This window comes from Varanus komodoensis, unplaced genomic scaffold (assembly GCF_004798865.1).
Source record: "Varanus komodoensis strain SLA01 unplaced genomic scaffold, ASM479886v1 scaffold10, whole genome shotgun sequence".
NCBI lineage: Eukaryota > Metazoa > Chordata > Lepidosauria > Squamata > Varanidae > Varanus > Varanus komodoensis.
Window position 1 is genome coordinate 24,999,998 of NW_025335269.1, and position 13,445 is coordinate 25,013,442.

At 39.2% G+C, this 13,445-nt stretch overlaps 1 protein-coding gene across 7 annotated transcripts in view; it reads right to left on the reverse strand.

Annotated features, from left to right (window-relative positions):
* Window positions 1–13,445, reverse strand: part of RBMS3 (RNA binding motif single stranded interacting protein 3) — a 515,412-nt gene that overhangs the window by 351,056 nt on the left and 150,911 nt on the right. For all 7 annotated transcript variants that reach the window (XR_006413486.1, XR_006413484.1, XM_044417609.1 and 4 more), the window contains one exon: window positions 6,535–6,593. Coding sequence is in view for 5 of the 7 variants with exons in the window: in XM_044417609.1 (XP_044273544.1) it covers window positions 6,535–6,593 (59 nt within the window). In the remaining 2 variants the exon portion in view is untranslated. The remainder of the gene's footprint in view (window positions 1–6,534; window positions 6,594–13,445) is intronic.

The following is a 13,445-nucleotide window of genomic DNA, read 5'->3' on the forward strand; positions in this document are numbered from 1 at the left end:
TTTGGGTTCCTGAAAAGAAGGAAAAAGTGCAATATCAATGCAATGTAATGATAGTAATAGAGATGGGAGATGTTGTTTTTGTTAGTTGCGAAGATGCGTCTGACCCATCGTGACCCCATGGACAACATTCCTCCAGGCCTTCCTGTCCTCCACCATCTCCCGGAGTCCATTTAAGCTTACACTAACTGCTTCAGTGATTCCATCTAGTCACCTCATTCTCCGCTGTCCCCTTCTTCTTTTGCCCTCAATTGCTCCCAGCATTAGGGTCTTCTCCAGTGACTCCTTCCTTCTCATTAGGTGGCCAAAGTATTTGAGTTTCATCTTTAGTATCTGGCCTTCTGAAGAGCAGTCAGGGTTGATCTCCTCTAAGACTGACTGGTTTGATCTCCTTGCAGTCCAAGGGACCCACAGGAGTCTTCTCCAGCACCACAGTTCAAAGGCCTCAACTCTTCTGCGCTCAGCCTTCCTTATGGTCCAGCTTTCACAGCCATACATTGCAACTGGGAAAACCATAGCCTTGACTATACGCACTACATATTTTTAAAATCTTTATAATATTTCTGGCTATTTTTAAAAACAGTTAACATTCCTAGATACATACTAGCCATGATCCAGTGACAAACATCCAGTGAACCAGACACCTCATTTTTATTTGATCTTAATTCTTAATTTCCTGTCTCTCAGTCTCATTTTTCAAGATGGCTAGTTTGCAACATGAGACAGTTTATTATATCTGTCCAAATAGGGTTTTAACTTGTGTTTCCAATGTGAGTAGCCCATCATGAAGCATGGAAAACTGTTCTTGAAACTGACCATCATTTCTATATATGCCATGTCATCGTAGGCTGGTTGTCATGTATCTAAACTCTAATGGCTACGTACAATTTTCTGGGCATACCTGTAATAGAGAGCAAATCCTATGGATGTTTAAATAGAAAAAAGTCCTACAAACCCCAGCACCTCCCCAGCCTGCCATCATGCCCTCAGAGGATTAACTCTGACACTAACTACCAAGCCAGCCTCCATATCCATTCATCCACACGGTACAACTTACAAATTCCATTTGCAAAATCTCAACAAATAAAATACAGCATTATTATCCCTTTTAGAAAACAACTGCCATTAGTGAAAAGTCATAATTCAATTGTTCAATATCACATTGTGGCTCCTCTCCTTATTTCCAATGAATTTATCGCAAAAGAAACTAAATTACCATTTATTGGTTCATACTCAGTACTATTATTGCTCTGAGTCCTTGAGACTTCAGTTTGACATGAGCAAGAATGGGCCTGGCCATAAACCAAAAAGAGATATCTTAGTTTCTTTCAAGATAAATTCACCAGAAATGAGAAGAACAATGTGTACTAATAATTATAATACTGTTGTGAACCATCTATAAAATTGTGCCTAAGGAGCAGTACAAAAATGAAATGAATTTAAAGTAAGTGCCATGTGTGACCTTCCAGATGCTGTTAAACTACAACTTCCATCATTCCTCATCACTGGGATGATGGGAATTGCAGTCCAACAACTTCAAGAGATCATACTTTGCCACTTAAAACTACTGGGATTTATTTAACTTATAAAAAACAATAAATGGCAAGTGAAACATCTAACAAATTGCAGAAAGAAGTTCTCATTCAAGATTCCAGCTACTCCTTCCCATCCCATCCCATTCCATCCCATCCCATCCCATCCCATCCCACCTCCCAGTTTTCTATCCACCATCTAACAGTGAGTCAGCATTCTGTGTATGCTGAACATGCTCAACTGGACTATTTTGCCCTCCCCCACCCCCCACAAAGATGTTTTCTACTCCTGCAACTCTGGGCTTCCCTAAGCTGATACTTTCCTTTTCTGTATGGACCATGTTCTTTCGGCCACTGCAGCACTAACAGACAGAAGAATGAAAGCAGAAAGAATGATCCTGGGTAACATTTAAGACTTCTTATTTTTCTCACCTCTTTTTGAAGATGTATAGGGCAACAGCAGTTCCCACTTAAACCAGGAAATAAAACTGGCATGTGCATAGTTATGGAAAGCCTGTAAGCCCAGATGCAGATTTTAGTAATAAATGCTCTAAGCGATGGGCTCATACATTTGGCAGAAGAACGGTCCTGTATTCCATTGCTATGAGGTATGAAATCTGTAGGGTGAGACCTCAATTACTCATTCTCTCTGCTCTAAACACTGAATGATATCAAAAGCAAGCCTGAAAGGGGAAAATCATATATACTTCATAATAAAATCTGCAAACAGAATATGCTATGCATGTAAGATGAACATTTCTTATCAATGGGGTCATTCATTCTTTCCTCCTAGCATTTCTAATTAGGAAAGTAAAATTCTGAACCCAGGAAACAATGGGAAGAGGGAAAGAATGTAACTGCAATAGACCCTTCTTCCCCAGTCTTTGGGCTATTCAGGTGTGAACTGCCCATTTTTCTTTACCTAGTTCTACTAGACTATGTTTACTGATGTTATGCCTCAATGAGCACATTCACTAGCCAAGGAAGAACAGAAGAACAATCTAAGAACAAGAGGCATCCCTAGTAAACATCCTGGAAGCAGATAAAGTTTGATGGTTCAGTTTCCTCTTTGCATAAAAGAGTAAAAAATAAAAATGAAGGTTTGGAACTCTATTCAGCGGATACCATTGTAATCCACTAAGTGTAATCTAGTAATTTTGCTGCTATCTTAGTTCCTAGAGAACACACTTTGCATCTTCACGACACATTTAAGTTACTTTGAAACGAATTCAATTTTTGTGCCCTTCTCAAAATATCTTGGCAATTCTGAGAGATCCTTGTGGACCTTTCAAGACACAGTGGAGGACTTTAATGAAGACAAGACTCAGGCCACTTCCCTAGTAGTAGGAATATGCTATTTAGTTCTTTCCCAGTCAGGGGATACATGAAACCATTCTCTGAACCTCCATCTCCCCAGCTTTCCTGTAGTCTGAGACTGGAAAATCTCAGGAAAGCCTTACCAGGCCAGTCAGCTCCTTTGGAATTGGGGGTGCAGCAAACCACACTAGCAGTCTTGCTGGGAAATAGAAGGCATGAACTGAGTGTATTTCCCTACTGAGACAACATCCTCAAACAATTGTCTTATGAGGAAGGAACCTCAGCTAATGGGCCATGCACCATTAAGAAAGGAAACTAAACACATGGTTACATGGCAGAGGATGCTTTGTTGTAGATCACAACCTGAATACAAGTCAAACAATGTGGTTTGGCTGCAGAAAGAGGGGGATACTATTTTGGCCTGCATTAATAGAAGTATCACTTCCAAATCACATGAAATACCAGTTCCCCTCTATTCAGCACTGGTTAGGCCTCATCTGGAGTACTGGGCACCACAAACTGGAAAAGGTTCAAAGGAGATCAACAAAGATAGTCTGGGGACTGGAAGCAAAGAAGTGGGAGAAAAGACTGGGAAAACTAGCTATGTTTCACCCAGGAAAGAGAAGAGGGAGGAGAAATATGATGATATGGCATAATGGGTCCAATTATGGGAAGCTAGGTTCTGGCTGAATAGCAGGAAAAACTTCCTGACAGTCCAAGCAATATATGAATTGAACCAGTTACCTAGGGAGGCCATGGAAGCATTCAAGGTGCAGCTGGTCAGCCATCTGTTAGGAATTCTTTAACTTGGACTCCTGCCCTGAGCAGGCAGTTGGACCCAATGGTCTTATTGGTCCCTTTCAACTCTATTTTTCTGTGGTTCTATGGTTCTGCAATTCCATGTCTCTGCCTAAATTTGCATAGGACTGAGCTCTAATTGTCCCTCCCTTTAGCCAGAGGAGGTGTCACTTTCTTCAATCTGATGGCTTCCTTCAATCAGCACATTGTCAGAGAAATTGTCAACTATCTCACAGCTTTTGGCTTGCATTAGGAGACATTTCCCTAGCCTTCCTAAGCTATTAGACAGCCGTCTGTTTAACAGAAGCCATTGTTAGGGCCAGCAGGCGTAAAAGGCTAAAGAGAGCTCACTGTGCTGTGAGCGCAGGTTTTTAAATTAACATCTGTGTCCTGCAGAACTGCAAATCAAATGCTTAGGTGTCAGTTATGCTCCTGCCCACGTGCTGTTACTACTGCCTCTTCTGGCTGGGAAAACAAAGCATCCCACAGCCTCCCCGCAGAGGCAGCTAAGATGGTGGCACTGTGAGCAGGCAGGCAGGCAACCAGGGAGGAAAAGTCAGGATTCCATTTGTTGGTATGCCACTGGCAGATGTTAATATAAAAACAGAGCTCTGAGTGGGTTCACAGCACTGCCTACAGCCATAAATGCTTTATTCATTGAGTCATCCACTTAGTGTATTTCTACCCTACTTTTCAACCATACAGAAGGTGTCCAAGGTAGCTTCCAAATTAAAACAAAACACAAAAACATTTATTCGAGATAATTAACAAAGTTACCAAATAAAACCCATGTGCAGAACTATCTTAGGCATGTGTACCCAGAGGTAAAGTCCAATGATTTCACTGCAGCATTGTGGCCTTTAAGAGAATTTTTTAAGCAGCCTGAAACCTGATTGAATTAAATGACAACATTAAAACTGAACAGCAGTACAAGTCCATAACAACAATGAAAGCAAACCCTGTAAGGCACTGAAAGGGCAGGAAAAAAAATCTGATACTTATACAGAGATGCAAGGCTAGTACCAAGGGGACAAATGTGGAAATGGAATTTTTCAGCTGTGGTGCCAACACAGATAAAGCCGTGTCCCTAGATGCCACCTGCTTTACCTCCAAAGATGGGGCAAGAGGGAAAGGATGAATCGTAAGGTTGTCCAGGGTTCATGTGTATGTAGGTGAACTTTTGATAGCTTTCTGCCTTTCTGAAAATGGTGGAAGAAAGCAGTGGGACTCAGACTCCCCATCATCACCAGCTAGAACATTATAACCTTGAGAAAAACCTCATTGCTCTCTATTGAACAAATCTTCAGAATTTATTATACTGAGCAAATAACTGGAGAAGGTAGGAGGGATTGCATTTTGAAACCTTTAATGCATAGCCAGGGAAACAGTATTCTCACATTCTCACTAGAGAATGACATGATGATAACTGAAGTAATTTGGAAGGTTTTCCGGTGGGAAAAGAGTGTGTGCAAGAAGCATAATAAGATCAAAAGGAGAGATAATACAGTAAAACCAATGTGAAATTTTACTTTGATCAGAAATGGCAAGGCTATCAATAACTCAGGTACCTAGGAGCTTGTGACTAAATTTAGGCACATTACCACAGCTGCTCAGTCATCTCTAGTGCACCTGTGCAAGGTGGTGCAACAACAGTCTTCTTGCGGCAGTGACTGGCAGACCAACAGGCTGGAATGCAGCACTGCCTCCAGTCTGTCGAACACAATTGTGATGACATAATTTAAAGGATGAAGGGGTTGTGCGGAGAGGGAGGGAAGGTCCTTTCTGGAGAGCTTGTTTTGCCTAACTGAGCTCCAGTTCAAACTGAGTGGATACATGTGAGGTTAAGGAGAAAAAAATAGCAGAAAGTTATCAGCATCCTACTGCCAATGTGCCCCTTCGACATTTTCACTCGGATTTCCACTTCCCATTTCAGATAAGATTGGGAGAGCTCTCATTTAAAGACACCTGTCACCATCAGACGTGATTTGGGGCTTGGGGTTCATTTTGGGCTGGTTTCATCCCCACTCCCCAGCAGTGTGATTTTGAATGTATCCACCTCAAACAAATGTCGAACTAACAAGTTCAAGGTGAACTACATTCTGAACTGAGGCCCATTTTGCTTCCAGTGATGTCAAAGGATTTGGCACCATCATTAGTTAAAACTTTCTTTTTGGAGTCAACTGTATTAGAAATACCATGGTATGTGAAAAAATATTTTTCTATGATGCATAGAGTTAAGTTGTTTTGGAAGTGACAGAACTTCAGTGAAACATCTTCTCAATAGAAATGATGAGGTTTGAACAAATACCATGGTTATAGTCTAGAAATCTTTTGCACAGGGGTATTTTAAAAGGAAGATATATACAACACTTTAAAGAAAAATAAATTTTTAAGTGTCAATTAACTATGAAATAAAAATAAATTGCAAGAGGTACTAGGATTCATTCCATTTGATTATGTCACAATTTTAGAAGTAACCTGTTGGGCAACAGTTAATGTTTATTTCTTCTAACAATGGAGCAGAAGCAAGAAAGCAGAATGAGGCTTTACTTGGAAAACCGTTCCAAAGAATTCTGGATTTTTACGTAGGAAATCAATTTGCATCACCAATAATATTGTTCAAATCAGATGACACTGTGTGGTTAGAAGGTAATTTACTTTGCTGCCGAAGCAATTTGATAGTAGTTCTGATTTGTGATTTTCATTTTGTTTGTTAATGAAAAAAATTAATGAGCAATGTTACTGGAAGTACAACTCCAAGCTCTGGCATTATTAAACATGTTTTCAATATACTGTACATTATGTTAATTGCACTGTCAGAGCCTGAACATTTGCAGCACAAACCAATCAACTTGATGTGGAATTCGCAGGGAGAATTTCTGGCACTTACCTTTGCACTGATTTGTGTTTTTGTCTAGAATTGCTTTTGTGGATACAATTTTTCCATACCTGAAAAATAAAAAGGAACAAGAAATAGGGATGTTCATTTTGTGTTTTGAAACCTTATTCAGTTGTCAAGCATACTTAAGAGACAGAATGAGACTTTAGTGTACTAGAAAAGTGCAGCACTAACAGTACTAAATGCATCTGCATGGTAATGTTCTACAAACTCTCTTTGCATGATTACACCCACCTTCAAAGACCACCCTTAAAAACAGTGGGTAATGTTCTGTGCTCACTCTCTGTTTATCTGCAATTATTGGTTTATTCCAGTGTTGCAGTAATGAAAAATGGCAAGAGTTGGCATTGTTCTATAGCAGCTGAAAAACTACTAGAAGGATTAATCCCTTGAAAAACAGCTTGTGAAACCCTTGTGAAAAATCTTGTGAACCAACTTGAATAACACCCTGGCATCAAAGTACTAGATTTAATAGCTGCATAAGAATGAAAATCATGTTTAGGAAAGAGGTAGATACTTTGAACCAGCAGAATGACATAATCGCATGTAAACCATTATTGCACCAATTGAGGTTATGAAGACTGATGAAGATGTTTTCAAAGTACATTGATTTAGTTAGATTAAACTTGCATCTTCATTTAGTGAAATGAAAGAACTGGTTAATTTCCCAGGACATAGAGTGAGCCAATCTCTCATAGTGGCAGTGCAATAAAAGGGCATATGGGAGACTTTAAGTAGCCAACCACACAGTTTCAGAAACAGGGCAAGGGGAAGGCAATACAGAAAATTGTACAATCACAAACAGTATTTACAGAGATACTAGATATTATGTGTAATACTAGAACTTGGAGCCCAATTAAGCCCACTTGCAGCAGTTAAGCTGGTACAATTTTAAAAAGTCAATAAAACTCAAGCATAAAGTTAAAACCACTCTGAATTGCATGGAAGAAAACCAAAACCAGGACTAATATTTTAGTATGGAACCAGTTTTAACCACATTGAAACACTATGAGAAGTGGTAAGATACAATTTTATTGAAGGCATATTCGCAGAAGGTGCTAACACAGATAAGTCATGGCTCTGTGACTGTACATTTTTACTTCTTGAAGAGAAGTAACATGAAGCAGTATAATGCTGCCTCTGCATATGGGCTATCAAAGTTCTCCAACCTTTTTGCGGGCAGAGAAACTGGTGGGAATCATTTCTCCGAATTTCTTCAAGGAGAAGAAACTTCTGGTTTGTTGATCCTCTATCAAGCTAAATTTTGAAGCTAGAATTTTTGGTAATATTCAAGTTCCACCTTAATAGCAGAGTGATAAGCCATGATCCCAGTTTGTGCTAAGGTTTATTATGCTAAAGTTTTACTTTCAGGTTAATTTAGCAGCTCTTGGTGCTAGAAGGAGTACAATGGGAATAATCAGGCTGCATGAACTTAGGGTGCTATTCATGAATAAGCCAGAATTTTCTGCAGTTCTCTGATGAATTCTAGCTTATCTCTGGAAGGGAATGAGGCTTACGAATAGAGTGCTCTAGAACTGTGTTCTTTCATCTTTTCTGTCTAACTTAAAAGTATATTTCACTGAATTTAACTTCAAAATTGTAAACAGAATGAAAATAGTACAGGAAGCTCCATTCAGTTGGATTGGAAGTTATATTGCCTAGTATTAGCAGTTTACACTTTTCCCTCAAGAATTAATATTTATAAGCAAACTGGCACATATAATATCTAATTGCTGTCTAAGCAGCAATCAAATTCAGAAAAACATCCATAAAAGTGTCATTAATTAATAAATCATCTCTCTATATACACGGAGTATACAAAAGCTGACCAGGACTGTCATGGTTAGGACATTTTGGAGGGTATTCATTCATAGGGTCATCTTAAATTGGAGACAGCCTGAAGGCATGTAACAACAAAATAAACATCGATTAGCCAGCCAAAACTAATTGTCAATGTCTAATTTATAATTACAAACCACTTAAAGGAAATATGGAGATCTTATCTCCATGATTGTATAACTTCCAAGCAAACATTTTATGTATCACAGGTTAATGCCCTCTCTGTGCCTTGCTCTGGATCCATATGATCTAATTGCATCAGTGTGTTTGGTCAAATAAGCCAACATAGGAACTGGTCAGCCTACTGATCTCCACACACAGATGCCACCAACAATGCATGTGTGCAGTGCCAGCTGTAGCTCATCTCAGTTTTAATTGTTCCCCTCAGCCAACTTCCCCATCTATGTCAAATTATTACTTGAAACTTCTCTTGAAGTAACTGTTATTGCCCCTTACATGCTGAAATTCTGACAGTTAGTAGATCCAGGCCTTGACAATGGAGAAGAAGTTATAAGTACTGGTCATCACTGCACTTGGTATGTGTCATGGTGGCTATTATTCTACCCCTCAGACTTTTCCTATGCACAAGCTGGTTCCTGCCATGTCTAAAATACTTTTGGCCTGTTGGGTCCCAGTACCAATACTGAGTTCTGTTCTTAATTGTATGTTTTGTGTGGGTCTTCATCCTAATTTCATATTCTGATTCTTCATATATGCCTTAGCTTTAAGGGGGGAAATTGCACACATTATTTGTCTGGGTTCTTTAAATATGACCTTGCAGATCATCTCTACAGTCTGATCTCTGCAGTTTGGCCTTTCTAAATAGTGTTGAACTTGAGCATAATGTCATATATGACTTGAAGGAGAGAAGAATAACAGTCTGAAAAGAAAAGTTATTCGTCATCATCAGCAGCATATTTGGACCATACCAGATTAACCTATTCCGCTTTTCACTTTACTGTATCTGCAAAACACTTAAATATCACTATTATCAATTAGAATTAATTTAGATAGCTGTTTTCTATCTTAGAAATGTTACATTCCATCTGATAATTGATCACAAAATTGAGTTTTGCTGGATGAAATAGTTCACAATATTTTTCTTCTGCTCAAAGTGTATACTGTTGTTATTCCAGAATATTGGACTACATCATCGTTAAAAGCAATATAATTTTAATTCACACAAAAGTGTAATGCGCGATATCTGCTTTTGAAGCCAGCCCAGAAACTTCAGCTGGCACTGCCCACAGCTGGTTGGGGGTGAAGCAATTTGAGTAGAAAATGTCAATATTGCACCAGTTTCACTTGTTGTCAGTGTGTTTCTGAGTCTGATTTAAAATGAAAGTTTTGACTTTAAAAACCTTCACCCATCAACCTACCTGCACTTTCATATTAGTAAAACAGGACCCTCTCATGGCCATTGTGAAGGAAGTTGGGTGGGCAACTACTTTTTTGAAGCATCCTCCTAGCTCTACAATAAACTACCTTTGTGGGTCTACCAGGTCCCATATTACACACCCTGAAAGCTTACTACTTTACTCTGGCCTTCTCCTGATGATGCGTTACTGAAATAGGTTGTAGGTGCAGTTGTCTTTTAAAGTTTCAATGTATGCTGGCATTGGATGCTCTTTAGAATGTTTTCTGCTTTTGCTGTTTTTATTTATTTAATGTTTTATTGCCAAGTTATTTTATTTTATTTTAGCCATACACCACCTTGGGAAGGGGTCAAGAGATATTTTTAATAGATAAATGCCATTGCTGGATAAAGCCTTTCACTGCTCCCAAGTCTTCCTCTTAGCCGGAGGGGAGATCCACACTGGAGAACATGACACTCTCGACTGGGATTACCACGGACCATCAGTGAACCTCTGGATGTCCTCCACAGAGCAGTGCCCCAAAACTTCCATGTGGCTTAATTAAAAGCTCTTCACCGCTGATAATGAAGTTGTTAGTCTACTGTTTCACATAATTTGGAGCATGATGCTATGCCTGTTAAGATCAAAAAGAGACCCGCAGCTCCCAGGATACCCTAGCCCATATCATATACTCCTGTGCATGTGAACTCTGAAGTAAGATTTGATGGGTTTTACTCCAAACTAAGTCTCTAAAGGATTACAGTCTTATTTATTTGGGCAATCATTCTAAAGCCAATTGATGCATCACAAGCCTTCCCTAAGGCAAGTATATAGTAAGAATGAGGAGTTGCTTTATCTAAAATCATTATCAAAAAGAACATACTAATATTTCACATTAAAGTTTATACATGGAGCAAGGCTTACTGACACAATATTCTCCAGCCAACAACATTCGATTGGCATTCCGCTCAGATATGTCATGGGAAAAAGTTGTTTTGTTTTTGGTGAAAACCTGATTATACTGCTGATATAAGAGTAATTAGATATTCTAGCCTTCTAAGAAGTCAAGTCATTTTGGGGGGTGGGTTGAGGGAAGACTAATTTCTTGGCAAGTAACCAAAGAAATGTGTACCAGCAACTTGTGAAAGAAGAAACATACTTCAATTATTGCAAGTAAGAAGATGTGTAACTCGCTCGTATGAGATTGGGATGTTCATAGGTTTGCCACCTTCACATGGGACACGTGCATTAAAAGAAAATGTCAGGGTGAATAATATTGCTATCACACAAAATGCTGGGCAACCCACATAGTACATATCTTATTGAACTGTTTTATTGATTGTTTTAATTGCTGTAAGCCATCCTGAGACGATTGTCGTAAAGGATGGCATATAAATGTTTTAAATAAATAAATAAATGGTTAACTCTGCATTTATTTATATCCTGCTTTTTTCCTTTCAAGGAACTCAAGGCAGCTTACATAATTCTGCTCTTCCTCTCAATCTGTGAAGTAGGTTGGGCTGAGACTCTGTGAATGGTCCAAAGTCACCCATTTAGCTCCAAAGCTGAGTAGGGACTAGAACCCAGTACTCTTGAGTCCCAGTCCTGCATGCTTAACCACACTGGCTGATTTTTTCCAGGATTATTTACAAGAGCTTTATCATGACCAAATGGATTTCATGATTAATTTTACCAGTGGTTACCTTTCACTGAATTATGACATTCCTAAAACTTAGATTTAGGAAGATCTGATCAGAAAATCGAGATGATACAGATCCCCAGTTTAATTCAGTTACTTCACCTATTTGTGGAGTGGAGAAATCCCATATCTCATTCTTAGTTAATACATGCTGAAGGCTGCATTCCTGCAATCAATTAGCATACCTAAATTTCATGAACTAGAGCTGATATTACCCAATCTGTTGCCTTGCAGTTTAAGACAACATTCAAAAGAGAATGTATTCAACAAGGCAATAGTAGCCAAAATAATGCCACGATTTTTCCCAGAATATCCAGGCCAGTGCTCAGATCTACTGAGATATCAATCATGTTCTAAAATGTACAGCTTTAAAAACTTGTTGATTTTTAAAAAATCAATACTGCTGCTTTGCATTCCAAACAGCCGCAATCCTTTTTGCTTGCAAGTTTTCTATTATTTAAGTCTGCACTTTCAGTTTTTTAAAATCTAAACTCATATATGTGATGTGCCAACAAATGTAATGATTGCATTTCTGTGTATTAAAACATTTATATTTTTATACCTTTCCCCAACAAGGAAAATGACTGTGCACCTTAAGTTGAAAAAAAAATTAAGAGTCATAATTACACAGCAGATCTATTAAATTTTTTAAGGTCATCATACAGAGTGACCAAGGCAGATTCAGTACCATAACCAGGTCTGAAGCCAGACTGAAATGGGTCCAGATAATCCATTTCTCCAAAAGTGCATGGAGTTGTCCCGCCATTACCCCCCACTCCAACACCTTGCCAGGAATAATTTTCCCATTAGTGTCTTAAGATTGAAGGGCGGGGGGGGGGGGGGAGAGAGAGAGAGAGAATGGTTTCTGCCTACACCACATGCATTTCCTAAAGGTGACCCTGAGTGCCATAGGGAGAGGAAGAAAGAAGATTTAAAGAGGAGAAAAATGCTTAAAAAATGAACATGATGGGGTGGGGATTGCTTTAATTATTTTTAGTTTTTGGATAATGGTAGGAAGAAAGCTTGGTTCTGAATACAAGAAAGAACAAAGTGAATGGAATGAGTGGAGAAGAGAGTAGGTCCATAGAAGATTCTAGAAGGTTACAAGAAAAAGCACTTGGTACCCAAGGCACCCAAACCAGCAGCTGGAAAAGAACCGGGGAAATAGTGGGAGCCCCTTCTCTATATACTGGGACAAGGGAGGGCCTTCTGTCAGAATGACTTTAGCTAGGAAAATCTTTCCAACAACAGGCCCTGTGCATGTGCAGAGCCCCTATGTGTGATGCACAAAGACCACAAAGAAGAATATTGATTATCACGCATCCAACTGAAAACACTGGTAAGATCTGTGTAGATGGTGATGGTGTGATCCCTTTTTTGCAATCTTGTCCAATGTATGGAGGAGAGCAAATGCTTACGGAGTAAACTGTCTACATGCAATGAACTTTAGGCACCTGGCTGGCAAGTGGCTGTCCCATGCCTACTCATAAGGGTGGAATGGGCAGAGCTGTTACACTGGCTGGGCAGGGAAAGACTGAATGCATCACTTCCTACAACATATTAAATTGCTTTTGTTCTTTTTCCCAAAAATGTATGCGGCATTTTCACTGGACTCTGAAAATTCTGGTCCTTCACAGCACCACTAACCACCCAGTGGTAACACTGTAGTAGTAGAATGCATACCAATGTGCAACACTGGGAATTCTGTTCTCTTTAAGCCCAGAAACATCACACATGATCCCCATCCCAGTAAGAGGAGGCAGATAGCAGTAGAATCTTTTCTCCCAATTCCCGAGGAAGTTTACACATTTTATTATTTATTGAATGCAAAAATAGGGTGGGAAATCTTGAATGGCCAGAATCTTGACATTTGAACAAATGGTGTAATAATATAAACTTGGCAATTGTGCATGATGAAAATCCACTCTCCAGTATACAATCCAGCAGAAGCATAGTCTCCTTTTGTAAATATGCTTGTCAGTTTCATGCTCTCCACAAATTACTTTATT